Source organism: Petaurus breviceps, unplaced genomic scaffold (assembly GCF_028583685.1).
Source record: "Petaurus breviceps papuanus isolate PSGF00001 unplaced genomic scaffold, PetGlider_PUasm1.0 188, whole genome shotgun sequence".
NCBI lineage: Eukaryota > Metazoa > Chordata > Mammalia > Diprotodontia > Petauridae > Petaurus > Petaurus breviceps.
In genome coordinates, this window is record NW_027185804.1 from 2,929,379 (window position 1) to 2,950,396 (window position 21,018).

At 38.2% G+C, this 21,018-nt stretch overlaps 1 protein-coding gene across 2 annotated transcripts in view; it reads left to right on the forward strand.

The window, feature by feature from the left end:
- The window catches only part of RRAS2 (RAS related 2), an 88,835-nt gene that overhangs the window by 52,347 nt on the left and 15,470 nt on the right, over window positions 1-21,018 (forward strand). The window contains exon 1 of one of the 2 annotated variants that reach the window (XM_069091158.1): window positions 11,866-11,901. The exons of the other annotated variant lie outside the window; for it this stretch is intronic. Coding sequence (XP_068947259.1) covers window positions 11,881-11,901 — 21 coding nt within the window. The 5' untranslated portion in view covers window positions 11,866-11,880. Of the gene's footprint in view, window positions 1-11,865; window positions 11,902-21,018 lie in introns of those variants that run through there. 2 annotated transcript variants of the gene reach the window in all.

Here is a 21,018-nt window from a genome sequence, read left to right on the forward strand (position 1 = left end):
AATGTGAATAATCCCTGATGTATGTTGCTAAGATGTATTGGTATTAAGAGAAGTAACATTTGGCTGAAATAGCGATGGCAAGAACAATCACCAGCAGTTCAGAAGCTTGAGATAATGTTTGAGACATAGTGTGAGCAGAAGTGGTACTTTACAGTGGTAAGGGGGCAGTGTAGTACTTTTAAGCTCTCTTTCCGCTGGTGCACGATTTGTTGGAGACAAAGAATAATCCCACTGCATGCATACATACATACATACATACATACATATCCTTATTAGTTGAAACATACTAGTAAAATTAAATAATTTGCTATTTGATGTATGTTTCCTACCTGATCTGTGAATTGAGTCTCTTACAGTTGAAAGTTCAAGCAATGGATTTCTCCCACATCTAATTTGAGTGGTGAGCAGCACCCTAGGATTGAATGGGAGATCAGTTAAATCTTTTGCCTGACCTTCAGTCTCATATATCCATTTGCCTGTTGGACAGTTTACACTGGATGCTGCACAGACATCTTAAATTTAACATATTCAGGATTGAACTGATTCTCTTCTCCAAACCCTCCTCTCTTCCTAATTTTCCTGTTACTGTTTGAGGGTATTGACACCACCCACTCACCCAGCTAATCTTTTGCTTAGTCCTGTCATTTCTATCTTCTTCAAATCAGCTCTCTTAGGACAAAGTAATGAGTAGTTCTTCCAAGTATCCCTTGTTGTTTTGGCATAATATGAAACCTGTAAATTCATTTTGGTAGTATGCCAAGTAGAATTGTCATTTTTATTATATTAGCATGGAATATTCTTCCAGATGTTTAAATCATCTTTTATTACTTTGAACATTTTGTAATTGTGTCTTGTGTGCTTTTCTATTTTTCAGTTTTCTATTTTCCATTGCTGCATTTGTTTTCTTGGAGTCACTTAACCTTCTGTAGCAGCAAGCACCCTAGCATACCAGGAAAATAGCAAATTTTAGCTGCATTAATTTTTTTTTTCTGAAGTGAATGGCACAAGATGAAATGAGAGTGTCATCTCTAACTGTAGATCAATATCAAGAGCCAAGCAGGCATGGAAATAAAAGAGGAATTCGGATTTAATATGAAGAAAAAAGCACCAAGGGAACCCAAGCAAGAACAAGCCCTTGTTACCATCCATATTGCACAAAGGGAAAATAGACGGCTTAACTGTCACTAGACCCTAAAAAGTCAGTAATATAGTGGAAAAACAAGGATGCCAGTTATCATTGCTACTATTAATATAGACTCTATATTAATGCTAGTTATAGCAATAAAGCACTCTCTCCCTGCCCTCCCTGAATAAATATAAACAAAGGAAAAATGATGAATTTTTGCAAATGCAATGATGGTCTAATTAGAGAACCCTAAAGAGACAGCTGAAAAATTGGGACAAGTTCAGCAAAATTGCAGGATATCAAATAAAATCATGAAAGTCATCAGCATTTCTTCATTGTTAGCCCATCAAGAAGCACTAGGAGTATAAAACATTTGGGAGTCTGTCTACCTACAGTGATGTATATGGGAACTATGGGAATGCTTAAACTTAAAAACTCACTCTTGACAGAAATAGACCTAAGTAACTGGAGAATATTCATAGCTTATAGATAGATTATTCCAGCATAGTAAAAATGACATTACTGCTTAAATTCATTCATCTATTCAGTTACACACCAATCAAACTACTAGTCTAAAGGATTACTTCATACCGTTAGAAAAAATTATAATGAAATTCACCTGCGGAAAGGGAGAGTGAGTGATCAAGGATGACACAAAAGTTGCAAACCGGGGTGACTAGAAGAATGGTAGCACCCTCAGCAGTAATATGAAAGTTTGGGAACAGGGCAAGTTTTGGGGAAAAGATAATTTAAAGAGGTCTTTCATGTATGGTGTGACTTACCTTGTCCAACCCCAAAACAAAAGGGGCATTGTCCTCTCTGTTTGGGGTGGGGAGGGGTAGTTAGAAGCCTCAGTCACAAGATAATTTGAGGCCAAGGAGTGGATATACTGAGGAAGGGGAGACATATCTCCAGTGGCACCTACAGTGTTACTGCAGTCGGAGTTGGAGATGTGACCTACTTTGCTTAGAAGTGGAGTGATGGGGAGCTTACATAGCTTAGGGAATGGCTGAAGGTTAAGGGAGGTTGTGTTGGAAACAAGCCAAAGGACGAATGGACTCTGAAGACAAGGGTGGGGTAGTGGATAGAATGCTAGAAGGCCTGGGTTTGAAGCCTTCCTTAGACATGTGGTTCAGCTGTGTAATCTTGGGCAAGCCATTTGATCTCTTGTCAGCCTTAATTTCCTCATCTATATGAAAATGATAGCAACATGCAAGGTGGTTTGCAAATCTTAAAGGGCATTATGCTAGCTGTTGTTGGTTGGTTGATGGCATTTTGTTTGGACAGTCATACCATAGCATCCACTTTGAAGACTACTGCTTGATCCAATATCAAGCCTCAAAATTTCTTGATATATGCATTTTTTAAATGACTTTGCTTTTCAGTTTTAATGTTGAAAGTAGAATCCTACTTCACAAAACAGCAATTGAAAAGGTTTGCTAATAGTGCTGGGCTGGGAGGCAGAAAGACCTGAGTTAAAAAATCTAGCCTCAGATTAGTTGTGTGACTCTGGGCAAGTCACTTAACCTCTATTTGTTTGCCTCTGTTTCCTCACCTGTAAAGTGAGATTAATAACAGTACCTTCTTCCCAGCATTGTAAGAATCAATTGAGTTATTTTGTAAAGTGCCTGCTGACACATAATTAAACTCTATATAAATGTTAGCAATTATTTCTATTAGTGTCATGATTTTGATATCACAGATTGGCTTTTTAAAGTTTGATTTAATGGCATATTTATGAGACTGGGGACATTTTATCTGATTTAGTAAGTTAAAGAAAAACTGTAGTTGTTAACTGTGAAGTAACGTAGTACTTATACAAGTTACACAAGTAACTGCTGAATATAGATTTTTTTGTTTGAATATTTGAAAACTATGCTTTTTAGTTGATTAGCCAAAAATTGTAAGCTGCTGTGGTTGTTGGTGGTACTATTTTGGACTTTGTGGTTACAGTGTGTGGAGAGATCACAAGTAGAAGGTTTGGTTAATGGAGCTTTAGCATATGGCCTGTTGAGGAGACACAGAGGAATGGGGATTTACCAAGAACATTTTCTTATGCTGTAAATGCATCTTATTCCTGCTGTTTAGGATGCTGATTTTATCTCTAATATGATATTTGGTTAGGAAATGAACTATATAAAAGAAAAGATTCCATAATTTATTTTGTGGCAATTGTTCCCTACCCTTATGATGTGAATTATCAGAATGGAAGGGAGCATTAGGAAACCTGAATCTTTCTGGCTTGGTTGCTGAATTCTACAAATAACTGCTATTTGATAAAATTCTCTTGCAGTTTCTTCCTCACAAAATAGTTGTTAATTATTGCTACCTGCTTGCCTCTCAGAGTCTAGAAAGGATTAATGATTTAATAATTGTGAAACACTTGACATGTCATAAATAGAAGGTCTTAAGGGGACATTATTATTCTTATTCATGAAAAAAATGTTCCTCAGACATTTAAAGGTATTGGCCCTCAGTGGGCTTAGCACCTCTTCCTAATTCACAGCTCCTCCAACAGTGTGCCTGGGTTTTTGTTATTTTTTTTTTTTTTTGCAGCCCCTCCAACAATTATTTTACTTATTTTCTTTGACATTCTAATTACTTGAGTTAAACTTAATAGAATAGTTTAGAGTTGCATGCTTTTTTCTTTCCTGTCAAACCATCACTCTAAATTTTATTCAAAAGCTAGAATCAGTCAACAAATACTAGTAACATGTGTCAGGCTTGGTGGGAGGCATTGGAAAATTCCTGGTTGTGATATGTAAGTCATACTGAAGCAGTTGCATGCACCAGCTTAGGAGGACTGTCTCTGCTACTGGAGGGAGCACAGATTGTGGAACATCTCACTTTCTTGTTTGTTGTTGTAAGAATAAGTCAACAACGCTTTCTTCACTACCGCCCTGTGGTGGGTGGTATAAGTATAGATGTGGTAGTTCCCCATTTTACAGATCAGGAAACTGATGTTCAGAGAAATTAATGGATTTGATCCTAGTTGTACATGTAGTAATAAGCCTCTGAAGATGAGGTTCAAACCCAGATCATTTGACTCTAGCTCCAGCATTCCTTATACTGTCACGCTGCTTTCATTAGTACGTCAAAAGTAGAATGTTTGAGTGGGAAGGCCTTTTTAGAGTTCATTCTACACTCATTTTACAGGTAAGGAAACTGATGCCACCAAAGGGGAAGTGACTTACGCAAGTTTCTATAATGAGATGGTGGCAGAACCCAGACCAGAACTACTCACTTCATTGCTCTGTTGCCCTTTCTGCTGCCATGCATAAAACAAGTGGGAGCTCATGTGTTCAAAGCAGGTGCATTTCACAGAAATGAGTTGATTGGGAGAGGGTATTATTGATGAGCAAGATTCCAGAGGCCACAGAAAGGTGTATAGCTGTAGATCTAGAGCTGGAAAAGATCATGGAGGCCATCTATTTGAACCCTGCCTCAGTTTACCAAACTGGGTTTGAGAAGGGAGGCCATCTCCTTTCTTTTTCCCTCAAGTCTTAAAGGATAAGAGTTGGGAGAGATCATATGGGATGACCTTAGATATTGTTGGTCTCAAAGGTTAAAGTGGTGTATTTGCCAAGAGTGAGGGAAGAGGGATGGGCTCAAATCAAGGAGAGAAGAGAGGGTTGGGAAATGAGAATAAGAGATAAGTAAAAGGAGGCAGGCAGTACTTTGAACAGTATGCTAGAACTCGGTTCAAAACCTATCCCTGACATTTACTAATTATTCAATCTTGTGCTAATAACCTCCTGGAGCCTCACACATAAATTCTGTAGACCTCTTGGAAAGAGTTCTCATACTAGTTAAATCCTCATCATGTTAAAGGATTGCTCAGAAGGAATGAAAGCCCCCACAGAGAGCTTAATTTGGTAGTGGCCCCCATAATCCTTCAGTGGCAAAGGAGTAGATAAGTTGTAGGAACTTGCCAAGGTTGTGGGTTGAAGGGGAAGTAGAGGAGAGGTCAGCCAGGTGGTGCAGAGGATGGGGTCCTGAACCAGTTGTTAGGAAGACTCATCTTCCTGAGGTCAAATCCAGCCTCAGACATTTACTCTGTGACCCTGGGCAAGTCACTTTACCCTGTTTGCCTCAGTTTCTTCATCTGTAAAATGAGCTGGAGAAGGAAATGGCAAAACACTCGGTAACTTTACCAAGAAAATCCTAAATGGGGTCATGAAGAGTCAGACGTAACTGAACAGATTAAATCTTAGAATATTAGAGTTGAGTAACCTTAAAGGTCATCTAACCTAGTCCCTGCCAGAGATATTGGAGGTCTTGCTGGAGGACATCCTATACAGCTCTCTGTGAGGGGGACTTGAACTGGGACTTGGTTCTGGAATTACACCAGTTAACTTTCCACTTGACTTGTAAGAACAGAAGAGGAGGTTTGGAAGCAGTTCAGGCTCCAGGCTATTTTTAATAAAATGACAGTTACTTAATATTTTATTCTATGGAATATTGAACCCCATTGAAATATGGACACACTCAAGAAACTGTTCTTTATGCAGATTTTAAGCCTGTCGAAGTTTTCACATTTTATGAGTATTAGGAATTTGGTTGAAGCAATCTTGTCTGGTTAACTGAACTTCAAGTCTCAGGGAATTCCCATAGAAAAGCCTGTTTATTTTGTTCATAGAACAAAGTTGGTGAAATGAGACAAAAGATAAATAGGAGTTGCTTGTTTGAGATCTTGCTGCCGAGATTTGTTTTCAGCTGCCTTGTGTTAGGCTGAGCCTTTAGGTGGAGCACATTTCACTCACTCTCGTTGGGCAGGCACACTTGGGGCATAGAGCATTTGAAAGAGTTTTACAACATGTTTTCCTTTGGACACGAGGGGAAGAGATGAATGTGGTCTCGGTGTGGTTTTGTAGGGTGCGGGCAGATTTGGTTGTTTGTGTGTTTCTCAGTTGCTTTCTGTTCAATGAATGCTTTCAGTTTGCATCAGAACTTTGCAAACTTACCGAGGAGGAAATGGCAGAAAGTAAAATATAACCTCAAATGAGTTTTTTAATAAGCAGATGCTACACCCAATTAAAGAAATTGAAATATGCTGTGTGGTGACCTTTAACCTCCCTTGCAAATGCATTACCATGTGATGATTTCTCTATCCTTCCTTGATACTTGGAAAAGCTAGAATATGGAACTTTTGTGTTAACTCTGCCGAAATTGATTGGCCAGATTTCTTTTTGAACTGTCATCTCCTTTTCTCTTGCTTGTAGTAATAATGATGGTGGTGATGGTTACAAAGCACTTTTCTTACGAAGTCTTGCTTAGTGTTAGATTGCAATAATAATAGCTACTAAGCACTTTACCTGTATTATCTTATTTGATCCTCCCAGTTCTTCCTTACCGTGCTTTTATGAACTCCCTTCACAAGGAAGGAAACTGAATCTCAGAAAGGCTAAGGGGCTTGCTTAGGGTCACACCACCCATACATTAGAATGGGGATCTTAAGATTTTCCCAGATTCTCATTTTAACTATGAGAAAAATTGAAACCCAGAGATTAAGTAACTTGCTGAAGGGTAAAATGGGAATCTAAAGCTGACTGAAGAACCTGTGACTCCAAATTCAGCACACTTTTACTGGATCACACCTGACCCTGGTGTTTTGTGATTCATAATCACCCCCCCCCAGACATTTACTAGGTTTTTAAGATGAAGTTTTGTTGCATTTTTTTTTTCTAGACCTCTGACTTTATAGGTGTAGGCAACTTTTTCTTAAAGAAACCCTTGTAATTTGTAGTCTTAGACTACAGTGAGGGCCTGAGGGCACTGAGGTATCACTGCAGCTCTGAAGAAGACTGGCTGAGTGAAGCTACTCCCCTGGATGCCAGTGGATAGATTTTTGTCTCTTGAAAAGGTTTTTCCCCAAGCTGTGGCATGTCAGATATGATGACTGAAAACTTGTGCATAGTTTAAAAGATTGACTTGTCCAGTGGCCACAAACCTGGTTCCTGAGCCAAGGCCCAGGAGTCCTGGCCTGGCTTTAGGGTCCTGCCCTTTAAAAGAGAGGGTTGGAGTAGATCCCAAACAAAAAAAAAAAAAAACTGAAGGAGAGAGAGCTTGGCCTTTAAGGGAACAGGGAAACACCTAAGTGACTACTTAATAATTTGTGGAGGGAGCCTACTACTTACTGAGGGAAGGTGTGTACATTATGGTAGGGGAGAGGAGCTCCAGAAAGTCTTATGGTTGGAGGTTGTTAGAGATAAGAAATTTCATTTATCTCAGTCTCTGTTTTTTTTTCTTTGTGCTTGCTAGCCTTCCACAGTATATATGGTATAACAAAGTATGAATGAGGAAAATGTTAGTCTGAGAGTCCTCTGTACCCATCAACATTGTATACATATCCCTGAGTAAAAATTCATTTAGATCTTGGTCTGTTACATTTCTTTGTTTTAAAATCTCTCTTCTAAATTTGGGACCTCAGTTGGTATGTAAATTATGGTTAGAGACCAGAACAGATTAGGACCCAAAAATGATCAGGGGAAAGCACCTTGTTGGAAACCCCCATGACAATCAAGCTCTCCCTGTATTTCCCATTTGTATATTTCAATAATGTGGCTCATGCTAAAATTAGATCACAGTTTCCATTGTAAACCTTTTTTTCCCTGGTAGATACACAACCTGACTGTAAACAACATATTTATTAAACAAACAAGCAAATAGTCATTTCTGTCAAATTAGATAAGCGTCGAACATTTTCTCGATTTTATAAAAAGTGTAACAGTAGTTTTTAGTTACAAAGACTAGCTTTTATAAAGAGTATGCTTTAATGTTCAATTTTATCAGATATTATAACATTTAGGCTATTCTCACATGTTTTCTGTGTGATGAGGTGGATAGAGCATAGATTTGGAATCAGGAAGTACTGAGTTCAAATACCGACTTTAGATGCCTCAAATACAATCTGACCATTTTCTCATCTGTAAAATGGGGATAATAATAGCACCTACCTTACAGGTTTGTTGTGAAGATCAAATGATTTAACATGTGTAAATTGCAAACCTTAAAGCCCTATAGAGTGATAGCCCTTGTTGTTATTAATTATCATTTCTACTGTAGGTGTGAATGAAAGCCCTGCTCCTTCGTATATAGTCTTCATGAGTTGCTGTCACCAAAAAAATTTATCCTCCTCTTGCCAGTGTGCTCTCTAAACTTGAACTTCTCTTAAGGCTGGTCTTCCACCAAAAGACAAACAATCCTTCAAGTACAGGATGTGCTTGAAGCTTTTTCAGCTTGGTCTAGGACCTGCCAGACCATGTACTTTGTTGGCATGCCATTTTAGAACCTCAGCCCACTTTTGTGTGATAATGGTAGGTTGGAGGAGAACTGGTTAGAAGGCTAGTTCTTCTTATAGGCTAATGAATAAGCAAATGGAGTAGACATCAGTACTGGATAAATGACTTCATTTGAGTTGTGAGAATGCAGATTAACTCCTGCTGCCAGGTTCCTTAACCTCCAGTCTCTGAGTTTATAACACTGCAAGGGATAAAGCAAGGAGCTAAGAGTAGTCTATCAGGAAGTAATAAGTCTTAGGGGAATTTAGATAACTATAGTAGGCTATATTTAAAATAGAGCTTCATCATTGCTTATTCCATTTCTGATGCAAGATATATATAAGACTTTGGTACAGTGTGAGCTCAATGCTTAACCAGTTAAGAAAGAAATTTGTTAACATCACGCTTGCCACAGTGAATGCACGAGGGGAAATAGAAATTCATTCTCCAAAACTGGTGGGTACTGTTGGATTCTCTTCATTCATGCCACTTCTTCATTCTCACCACTGTGGACCCATTGGATTAGTTCATAAGATCAGCTCCACTGCAGGGGATCATAATGAGTTGGAAGGAAAATTAGATATCAACTACTTCGATCTCTGTATTTTGCACGTGAGAAAATCTAGTCCCTGGAAGTGAGCAGCTAACCTTATCCAGGGTCACATAGGTAGTCTTGATCTATGCTCTTTCTAGTATAGTAATATTCCCCATTATCTGCCTTCCCTAATTATCTTGTTGTCTCTGGAGGTCTTTCCAAGCACCAACCTACCTATGCCTTCATGGCTTAAGGCACTCCATATTCCCTATTTTAAAACAGAGTCAGGAACCAGATTTTTCAGGAGAGGAAGCTTCTTTTTGAATGCAAATTTGGTGCTTTGAATGAAGAGAATGAATTCATATTTCCCAAATGAAGCAGTATTTTGCTAAACCAAATAACTTAGTTTTAGTTTGTGGGCTATTATGTTATATGTATAAAATAAGCATGTGTTTATATATAGATATATGTATATATCTACATGTAATTTAGTTGTATGTTTGCTTTTTTCTTTATGTGGCTTACAATTGATGTGGCAATTCATTTACTCTGTAGTTAGACTTACTTATATATTGGTAGCCTATAATTTGAGTATTTAAATGGTGTGAGCAAGACCTTAAATACTGGAAACACAGATGCTTTTTAACTTGATACCTTAACCTACATTTTTGGGTGTTGAGTTGAAATGAGTATATGAGTATGGTGCCTTTGATGCCAAGCATGTAGTTCTCTACTTATGAAGTTTAAATTTATCCACTGACCCAGTCTTTAGAAGGTGTGTGGGGATTGGTGGAAGGGAATTGTATGTGTACCAGAGGAAAGTATTAGAGAAACCACTGAATGGGATATGGGATGAGGTTGAAGCATGTTTTATAGGCAGAAAATGATTCTTAAACTGAATAGTGGCATTCTGTTCCTCAGGACTATGAAGACTGACAGGGTAAATAATCCTCAAAAGGGATTCTTAAAACTCATTGGAGGAAACCAGATATTGGCATGAATCACTGAAATTACTCTTTCCCTTCAAGTAATTATATAGTAATTTCTAGTTAAGCTTTCTTACAGTATTGCTACCTCTACCATACCAACCTCCCATGGGTGGGCATCCCATGAAATTGTGTATTTAAAATGCTTAGTAAACCTTTAAGCATAATAGGAACTATTACTAGATGTTCTTTGTTGGGAGTAGAAAGGTCACTGGGCTTGGAGAAAAAGAGTTCACATGATCCTGGGACTGTTCTTATTATTTGTGTGGCCTTGGACAAGTCACTTAAAACTTGGGTTCTCAGTTTCCTGAAAGAAGCCTTAGACAACATCTGGTCCAACTTTCATTTTACAAATGAGAAAATGGAACCCAGAGTGATTAAGTAATTCCCTAATGGTCACACAAGCTGTGAGTGGCAGAACCAGGATTGGGATCCCAGCTCTTCAAACTCTGTATCTAGCTAGCATTCTTCTACCACATCAGAATGTGACCAGATAATTTCTATGGTCACTTTCCCAAATTCTGTGGTCCTCTTACAGTGATAATGGGTTCAGTGTGACATCTGTCGGCCAATTTAAAGAATCTTTGAATCACAAGAGGTCAAGTTATATTCAATAGAACCTTAGCCTAAATCTCTGAAAACTTATTTTCCCCTATAGGAATTGTAACTAATACCTATATAGATAGCACTGTGAGATTTGTGAGATGTCTTCCATACATTTAGATAGCTAGTTGGTTTTAGTGTAGGGGTTGGGTTCTGGCATTTGGCAAGCTAAGAAAGGTTTTTATATTTTAAAATACAAATAAAACTTTAAAAAAATCTAAAAACCATCCTTATCTCACAGCCCATATAAAAATAGGCTGTGAGTTGGATTTGGTTGGTGGGTGGTAGTTTATAGATTCCTGGAATAAAGGTATGGACCTGGAGTCAAGAAGGTCTGAGTTCAGTCCAGCCTTAGACTGTGTGACTCTAGGCAAGTCACTTAACCTCTATCAGCCCCAGTTTCCTTTTCTGTAAAATAGGGATGATAATAGCACTTACCTCCAAGGGGTGTTGTGTGCATACAATAAGTGAATATTTGTAAATTGCCTTGCAAACCTCAAAGTGCTAAATAAATGATGCCATCATCATCATCATCTCCATCTCATTTGAACCTCACAACAACCCTGTGAATTAGGCACTAAGGTATTATTCCCTTAGAGAGGTCAAGTGACTTGCAAAGGTTAGAGAAAAGATTTGAATCCAGGTCTTCCTGAATGTAGGTCCAAGGCTCTATGAACTACACCATACTGTCTCACTATGAATTGTATATGTCTCCCTGCATTTATGTATGGCTGCTTTATTAAACAGAATATTTGATCACAGAATCATTTTAATCACAGACTTAGAAATTTAGAGGTTGTCTGATCCAAACCATCCTGAAAGTATCAATCTCCTTCTCAGAATCCCTGATGAATTGTCATGGAGATTAATCAGAACATCCTATTTTTCATCCATGCTTGATATAGAGAATTGAGGCGTATACCTACTTACTAGTTAGAAAGCTAGAGTTTTTGCAAATATATTCAATTACAGTTAGATTCTGCATTTTTTAAATGGATGTTTGGGATTGGGGGTAAGGAATATTACCGTGTGGTAAGAGAATATTTAAATTCGTGTATTATAACTGTACCTTTAAAATTTTTTAAGTTTAGGGTAGTTTTCTGAAAAAGTCCCCTTCAGACTAAGAAAAGACCTTAGAGACCTGGCTTCATTCATTCAATGGTGGAAATTTCTTCTATTATGTATATATGAATGTTATTTGAAAATTGAGGATTTCAATGTAAAGTGGGTTCTTGTTTCCCTGTATCAAAGTGCTCCCTTTCCTCCTTTCTTTAGCTTGGTCTTCTCTTCTAAGACTAGAATGAGATTGAATGGCATCTAATATACCAGGCTGACTGCATTGAAAGAACCATGGCTGAAAAGGAAGACTTAGTGAGTTTTAAAATAATAGTTTATATTTCTGCTTTACAAATCATTTTTCTCACATCTGCCCCCATTAAGTTGGTGTATCAGTATTTGTTACCCCAGCAATGTTAAGCCTTTAAAATCAGGTATTCTGACTCTTCAGTTCTCTTTTCAGTATATTACCTGGCTCTCAAAAAGGGATAAAATTGGATAATACTTCTGTATTGGCTAATACAAGGAATTTATTGATAGGATTTTTTTTGTCATTAATAAGTATGACATTGCCATTCTAAGAATAGACTAATAACTTTTCAAAACTTTTTTTCTTTTCTTTTTGCTTTTTTGGAGGGCTATTGGGGTTAAGTGACTTACCCAAGGTCACACAGCTAGTTTTTGTGTTAATTGTCTGAGGTCTGATTTGAACTCAGGTCCTCCTGACTCCAGGGCAGGTGCTCTATTCACTGTGCCACCTAGCTGTCCTCAAACTTTTTTTTTTCAGTAATGACTTTTCTCAGTGTCAAATCAAATGGCTTTAAAACAAAACAATCTCCATTGCCTTTTGTGTATCTAGCCTGGGCTTGATCCTTCCCTTCCCTAATTTCTGAGATGTCACTCTCCACTTGTCTTTCTCTCAACTATGTTCCTTTTATGTTCTTTCTCTTCTCAACACCTTAAGCGGCTGTTTAGGGTTCTAGTCTCAGTTTTCCTTTCCACTCTGTCTCTTGACCAAGTTATTCACTCCTTTAGTTTTAACTATTTTATCTACCTACATAGATAACTTCCCAAATCTAGATCTGCTATGATCAAAGTTTGAGATTTGCATCCCCACTTAGGTGTTTCCCAACACTTCTGACTCATAGTGTCTAAAGCCGAACTTGGATAATTGTGATGGAATGTTTTTATTTTCCTTTTTTTACCACCTTCCCTGATTCTCTAATCTTTATTCATGCTCTTCTACTCTATGAAATACCCCCCGTCTTTTTTTTTTTTCCAATCATGTTATTTCTCTGAAAAGTAACAGGATGTAAAACTTTTGGAGAGCAGGGACTATTTTATATTTATCTCATTTTCCTAAGGATAGTACTTTGCATGTAGTAGGCCATAAGTGACATTTGAATGTTTGCCATCAGTGTCTTAGAGAATTTGAGTTTCAAGGGGCTTTGGAGGGCATTTAGTCCAACCCACACATGGACTTTTCATTTTGTAAACGAGTTTTCTAGTGCACATCTGTCGGAGAGGACTAATCACAAATGATCCCTCATATGTTGATATTTCATCCATATTGTTAGAAATGAAAATGACTGAACAGAATCAATAGTGAAAATAAGTTCTTAGGCTCTCTCTCTCTCTCTTTTGTTTTTTTTTGGAGGGCAATTGGGGTTAAGTGACTTGCCCAAAGTCATACGGCTAGTTTTTGTGTTGTGTCTGAGGCCAGATTTGAACTCAGGTCCTCCTTACTCCAGGGCCGGTGCTCTACTCACTGCTCCACCCAGCTGCCCCATAGCCTCTCTCTTTAAATATTCTAAGTATTATGTCAAGTATTCTTTTTAACCTAATTTATTTTGTATGCCTCAAATAGGTCCTTCAGTTTTAATGAATAACACTGTCAGAGAAATAGCAGTGAGTTGAGGAGAAGGAGGGCAGAAAAGTTGCTTAGGTTCTAATTAAGTTCTCCTAATTAAAAGGTAAAAAAAAAAATACCTCAATCAAACTTTTGGAGTATAGTTATATTACACATGATAGTTGTAATCTTTCACATGCAGTATGTGGGCTTTTTAAAGGAGAAAACCACAAGGTGATCATTAGATAGGTAAATACTGTTACCCCTTTAATAAGAAGAGTCAAATACAGTAACTGAGATTTATGGTATTGTCTTTGGAATAGAGTATTCTGGTAAATGGATTCTTCTGGTTAATTGACTCTCTAAGATCCGAAAAGCCTTGTTTGAACTCTGTTAAAAAAAACTTTGTAGTGTGTTTTGTCCACCTTTTCTGTTTTTTGGTAAATACAGAATATTGTAAATGCATTTCTGCCTAGGTCATGGAGTGCCTCTATCATTATGAATATGACTGATTATGCAGTGAGGCTCCCTTAATTCATTTTTTTTTTTTAAAGCTATTGGGGTTAAGTAACTTGCTCAAGGTTACACGGCCAGGTGTTTCTGGGTGGGTGCTAAGTGTCTGAGCCCGGGATTCTGGCTTACTAGCTCCCCCCCCCGCCCCCCCCCCCCCCCCCCCCTTAATTCTTCATCTTGTGTTGGAGGTAACTCTGGGTCCTCCAGGTCTGTGCTGATTTAGTGCAGCTCTTCCCAAGCAACAAAAACCTGTGAAGTTGGCAATGGACTGCAACTGTTTTCTGTGGATCAGCCTAGCCAAATTGATGGAGCATCTAGGTAGTGCAGTAGCTAGCTAGAGTGGTGGACCAGGAAGACTTAGTTTCTCTTCAGAGATGAAGTGTTATGAATCTGTCACTATAGTTTAACTTACTGTATTCGTTAATTCAATTTGGATGGGGCAATTTTTAGTTTGTGAAGACAAATGACTCATTTGTAATGAAGAATTACATGCATTCAATTGCTGAAGCATATTCATTGCTTTAGATGCTTGATATGATAGATTTAAATTTACATAAATAGAATAAAGATGTCATTTTAATTTAAAATTGGAAAATGTGAATATTCATTAGTTGCCTTTACCCAAATTCATTTATGGAATTCGTAATATTTCTATGTTTTAAGATATAGGTGGAGGAAAAAATTTAGGGTACTGTTATTAATTAAGTCATTCAAAATGTAAGGAGAAGAGTGATCATGGACAAATGTTTTCTTGATTGGTACTCAGTTATTCAGCTGTAGGATAATTGTTTATCGGATAATTGTTTATCTTTCTTCCTTGTTGCTGTTCCTTGTACCATGGTGCAGTGGGGGGAGGATGACAGGAGTTGGGGAAAGGATATAAAAATAAATTAGTCACTTTTCCTTCTCATATCATCCATGATCAAGTTTTAGGAATTTGAATTACCAATGAATTTCAATTATCTCTGTTGCTCCCCTTTCTTTATTGCACAAATAGATTGGAATTAGCTATGTGGAGAATTAATCATCTTTGAAATATTAATCATTTTTCAAGACCTAGCTCAACTGCCACCTGTTCCATGAAACTTTATGTATGTGATTTCTCCCCCACTCCCTAAAGTTGGAAATCTTTCTTTAGACCTTGCATAGCATAGCATTTTCTGTCTCTGTTAGACTATACTCTTCTACATTAGCAATTATTATGTAGTTATTATAAATTGGGATCCTACTATTCTGATTCAAGGGCAAGACACTCTGTCTGATAGATTGTGTAGGTGACCTTGGACAAATCATTTCACTTTTGGGGAGTGGTTTTAGTTGCTTGCTTCAACTACAAAATGAAGGGACTGGACTTAATCTCTGATTTCAGTAATTAGAGTAAATTCAGTGCTTAATAACTGTCTGTGTTTAATAAATAGCTGTAAAAATAGGTTTTTGTGGGTTTAATTAGGTGGTTATTGAGGTCCCTTTTGACTTAGATTTTGTAATTCTGAAAAGCATTGTTTGTCCCTAAACTCAGTCTCAGTACTGTGCTAAAACGGTTTCAGATTTAGTACCTCAGGTGTGTCAGTCTAGTTTAAATTGTGCAGAGTTCATGGGACACAAGTTGTCTTTAGATGTATCCCAAATGGAGCACAATGGTCTGCATCTTTTTGGACTTTTTTGGTGTTAGAGTAGAGAGGGAGACTAATTTAAAGAAGGGTCTGTAAGTTCCTGCCTTTCATTCTTTTCTGTGCATGAAAGGAAAACTCTCCCAAGGCATCACTCAAGCAACTCCACCAATCTGTTAGAATGTGAAACCCCAAGAATCTTAGTTTGGCCAGCAAACATTTGATATGAGATTGTAGGGAACAAAGGGTCTCTGTGACCTGGCAGCTGCTTTTCAAAAGTGACATAAGGAAGAGCCTGACTCTAGTTCCTGCACAGCTGCCGGGAGAGGAATTTGCCTTAATTTCTGGTGCAATGAATAGTCTTCTAGAACACAAGTTTAATTTAAGTATTTCACACAATCGCAGAAGGGGGAATCTAATTTACCAACTTTTCCATCTCCCCTCTACCACCCTTTTTACACATAAAGAAATGGAGGCTTGAGATTTATCCAAAGTCACATGGCCAGTAAAGGCCATGGTCCCAGGTCTCATGCTGTGCAGCACTGCCTCTTGTGATGATGTGAGAGAGAGATGCAAAGATAAGAGTGCCTCAGCCCTAGCCCTTAGAGACCCTAATCTTGTAAACAGATTTTTATTCCCATTTTACAGATGATGAAGCTGATGCTCAGGGACTGAGATGATTTGACTTCTCCAAGGTTATGTTGCTAGTAAGTTGCAGAAATAGGACTTGAGCCTAGGCCTTTGTGCTCTTTGCAGGTTACTGTGCTGTGTAAGCTAGATTGGTAATCAGTGAATATGGGTGAATACCTAGGATTTTACAATTTACTTAAGGAGGAAAGTTCTGTACATATACGATGATGGGTATAGAGCTGACAGGTCATGAATTCCAGCTCCTTATTTTAGAGATGAGGAAACTTGAGACTCAGAGTTGCTAAGTGACAAGGACATGCAAAAAGACAAATGCTAAATGAGTGGGATAAGGCTTTTAGGAGGTCAAAGGAAGGAGAGATTGACTTCAGGTTGGATTGGCCAAGGAAGCTTCCCCAAGAAAGTATTATTTGGACCATATCTTGAAGGATGGAAAGAATTGGGTTATCTGGATAACAGGGAAGTAGAAAGGGTCCCAGAGAAAGAAGATCATATAGGCAAAGGTGTTCGAGGCCTATTGGGGACTGGGAATGGACCATTTTGGGTGGAGCAGACAGTTTCCATCAAAGGAGAGAAATAGAAGGGTAATTGTAATTGTGAGTAATTGGGGCCAAAGTGTTCAAGGTCCAGAAGGTCATACTTTATTTTGAAGGTGGAATGGGACATTGGACTGGGAATCAGGAACTTTGGATTCTAGGCTCAAGCATTCTTACCAATTAGTAATGTGATCTTGGGAAAGTCATTAGGGCTATATGTCTCACTTCATTTACCCATCTATGAAATGAAGAGTGAGACTAGATGACTTCTGAGGTTCCTTCTGTGTCTCTCTTGAGCTCAGGAATGATGTGGTGACTTTAGTATTCTAGGATGGTTAATCTAGCTGCACATGAGGAGACTACTTAGGCTATTATGATGGTCCAGGTGTGGTGAATATAGAAAATAAGGATTTGCACATAAGGTACTAGGTGAATTATTTGTTGAATTGGATTGAATCAGCAGAACTTAGGCCCCGGGTTTGGGGAATAAGAAGCCATATGATTCTAGGTTTCAAGCCTGGGTGATGGAGAATTGGATAACTAAAATTAGGAATCTGGGAAGCAAGAACCACTTGCAGGGTCAAAGATACTGCATTTTGTTTTAGACGTTGAAATGGTAGAGTTCACGTGAATGGAAACAGGCAGTAAACAGAATAATACCTCGCTACTCTGGTCAAAGTCCATATGGAAGAAACATTGTGTCCAAGTCTAGGCATTCTATTTTATTTTCATTTAGACTGGACTTAGGATTCCATTGGAGTAGAGAACTGTTGAAGAAAAACCCTCTCCCAATGTCAGCATTGTCCTCTAGTGTTAAGAAAATCGATTGGAGGCACTATAATGGGTCCAGTCATAGTGACTTTACGTCAAACAGTTCAGACCCAGTTGGTTCTGACTGCTGGTTTGGTGCCCCTCTTGGGTGTAGTATGTTGACAGATACACAGAGGGAGATGATTGGGATGGTGAAGTGGACTGGGGCTGTTGTTCTATGAGGATCAGTTCAAAGTGCTGAGTTTGTTTAGCTTGGAGAAGATGAGACTTGAGGAGGATGTGGTTGCTGAGTATTTGAATTATCTGCTCTGTGGAGAGAAATTAAATTGATTCCACTTAACCTCAGTGGGTCAGAAACTTAAGAGCAATGGATTAAAGTTATTAGGAGACACATTTAAGCATGAAGTGCAGAAAATTTCCTCACAGTTTAGAGCTTTCCAAAGTCGAGCAGACTACCCGAGGAGGTAGTATTAACCCTTTGTTTTCTCACCTCTGAAACGGCAGTATTAGGTAAGCCTGGTACTGGTCTTTATAGAATTATTGCAAGGGTTAAATGAAACAACATAGGCTTTGAAAACTTTAAATTAGTAGATGAATGATCATTATTGGTATTGTTATAGTGACTTTCCTTGTTTCTGGAGATCTTTGTGGAGGCTGGATCACACTTGTTTGGAATGTTTAGAGGGGTATTCCTCTCTAGGTCTAGATTGTTCTGGTTGCCTTCCTAGGTCCCTGGAACCTCTGTCTGTCTGTGATTAGGGCTTGGTAGAAGTAAAGGTGCTACAAATGGTTATCCACTGGCTTTGTGGAATAGCCAGCCATGCTTTGTAGAAAGTCAGTTTTGTAGTCTAGCTTAATGAGAATTTGCCCAAGTGTGCACACCTTTGTTGCTGTGGCCCTACACTCTGGTTCCCCTTTATGGACTGAACTCTTAAGAGCTGACTAAAGACAAATTTGAAAGAGCAAAGAAATTGCTGACATTTCTGGTTCTTTGCGTCCAACTTAAAAAAAAATACTCAGGGAAGCATGTCAGGAGGAGATTAGAACTTACCATACATTCCTAGTTGTATGTATACTGTCTGAATCTGCTGAGTTGATCAGTGTTCCAGTCACAGTTTATTTTATTATTTTTACTGGACCTATGATTTCATTGGTGTAGGAACTCAGGTTGGCACTTCTTCAGCAGCTCAGAGTCTCAGAGAATGACCTGGGACATTGAAAAGTTAAGGGACTGGTCTCAGGTCACAGCCACAGATAGCTGAGGTGCAGCCTGTCTCCAGGGCCAGATTTCTGCCCACTGTGCCACATCCAGTCATGCTGAATCTCCTTAATATCATTTTCATTGGTGCTTCATTGAATGGTGACGAATTAACTCCAGCATCAGCCTGGCAGTTTTTTTTACAGTACCTATGTATTTTTTGTCTGTTTCATTTAGCAGTGAAATAGGGTTATGGGCTCTACTTGTTCTCTCATTTCAAGATGCAGTTGTATGCCAGTGCCCACTTTTTTCCCGTAGTATAGATTTGAGAATGATATAGTGAGGAGAAAGAATACTGGCTGTGAACCAGCCAGCCTCTGCTCTTTCTGTTTTGAGGTGGTGGTTGAGGAATGAATGAGGTGGGTGGTCTGTGGGTTATTTTCCCCTAGGATTACTAAAATTAAAAGGCAAAAATGATCAGAACATGACAGTTCATGAGCAAGTGTACCATCCAACTTGTCCAAACAGTATTGGGTTAGAAACTTTTCTTTTTGGAAACGGAAGACTCTTCATTCTAATATATGCCCTAGAAGCCTTAGTTTCCCTACCTATAAAATCAGGGGTTTGGATTGAATAATTTCTAGGGTTCCTTCCAGCACAAATGATCTATGACTGCAGCCCAGGGACAGTTTACTAAGAAGTTATACATAAGTTTGATATAGTGAGTCACAGGATAATTTTGATTGTAGAAATTGCTAAATATACTATTATTTGGGGATTTCTCTGACTAATGATGTAGCAGAAGTCTGTTTTCTAGGTGGTCATATTTGATTTAAATTATGTGCAGTAAATTGAGAGATGCAAATCAAAACAGCTCTGAGGTACCACACCATACCTGTCAGATTGCTTAACCTGACAAAACAGGAAAATGATAAATGTTGGAGAAGATGTGGGAAAGTTGGAACAGTAATGCATTGTTGGTAGAACTGTGAGCTGATCCAACTATTCTGGGGAGCAATTTGGAACTATGCCCAAAGGGCTGTAAAAATGTGCATACCCTTTGACCCAGCAATACCACTTCTAGGTCTGTATCCTAAAAAGATCATAAAAATGGAAAAAGAACCCACATGTACAAAATATATTTACAGCAGATCTTTTTGTGGTGACCAAGAACTGGAAATTGAGGGGATGCCCATCAGTTGGGGAAAGACTGAACAAGTTGTGGTATATGAATGTAATGGAAAACTTTTGCTGTAAGAAGTGATGAATAGGCAGACTTCAGAAAACCCTAAACGACTTATATGAACTGATGCTGAGTGAAGTGAGCAGGACCAGGAGAATATTGTACACAGTAACAGCCACAGTGTTTGATAACTGATTTTGATAGACATCGCTTCTTAGCAATGCAAAGACCTAAAATAGTTCCAAAGGATTCATGATGGAGAATGCCATCCACATCTGGAGAAAGAACTATGAAGTCTGAATGCAGAGTGAATAGACTTTTTTTTCTTTCTCATGGTTTCCCCCATTTGTTATAATTCTTCTATACAATATGACTACTGTGAAAATAGGAATGTTTAATAGGAATGTATATGTAGAGCCTGTATCAGATTGCATGCTGTCTTGGGGAGGGAGGAAAAAATTTAAAACTTGTGGAAGTGAATGTTGAAAACTAAAAATAAATAAAAAAAAACACCCCCAAAATGATTTATGGAAAAAAATAAAAATAAATGCTTTATAATTTAAAAAATATATATACAGTAGTCCTGGGAAACATTTTGTTAGATTAGGAAATGTTTTTAGGCTTCAAGGTCATCTGACATGAAAGTGGATTGTTGGAGTAAGAGTGAATGGAGTTCAGAATTTAAGAGAGATCATTGTCCTTCCCTTTCTTTTCTTGATTTCCCTTTGGTTTTTCAATGTCATATACCAGTGTACTTCACAGCCGAAGTTTTTCCTCTAAGATTTGTAATCCAGCTCAGAAAAGGGAAACTACAAATCTTGTATTGGGATACTTTTAACCAGGGGTAAACCTTTTTGTGTCCTGGACTCCTGGCAGTCTGTTGAAGTCAATAGTCCCTTCTCAGAATCATGTTTTTAAATGGATGAAATAAAATATATGGAAGTACAGAGGAAACCAATTATATTAAAATGTGGTTATCATCATTTTTTAAAAGTTCATGGCCTTAAATAGCATTTTTTTGCTACCTCCTCATTCCCATCATCCTTCAGTTTTGGGCTACATGGTAAAGGGGACTTAGGAGTCAGAAGTGCTGGCTCTACTGCCTGCTAGATGTGGTAGGCCAA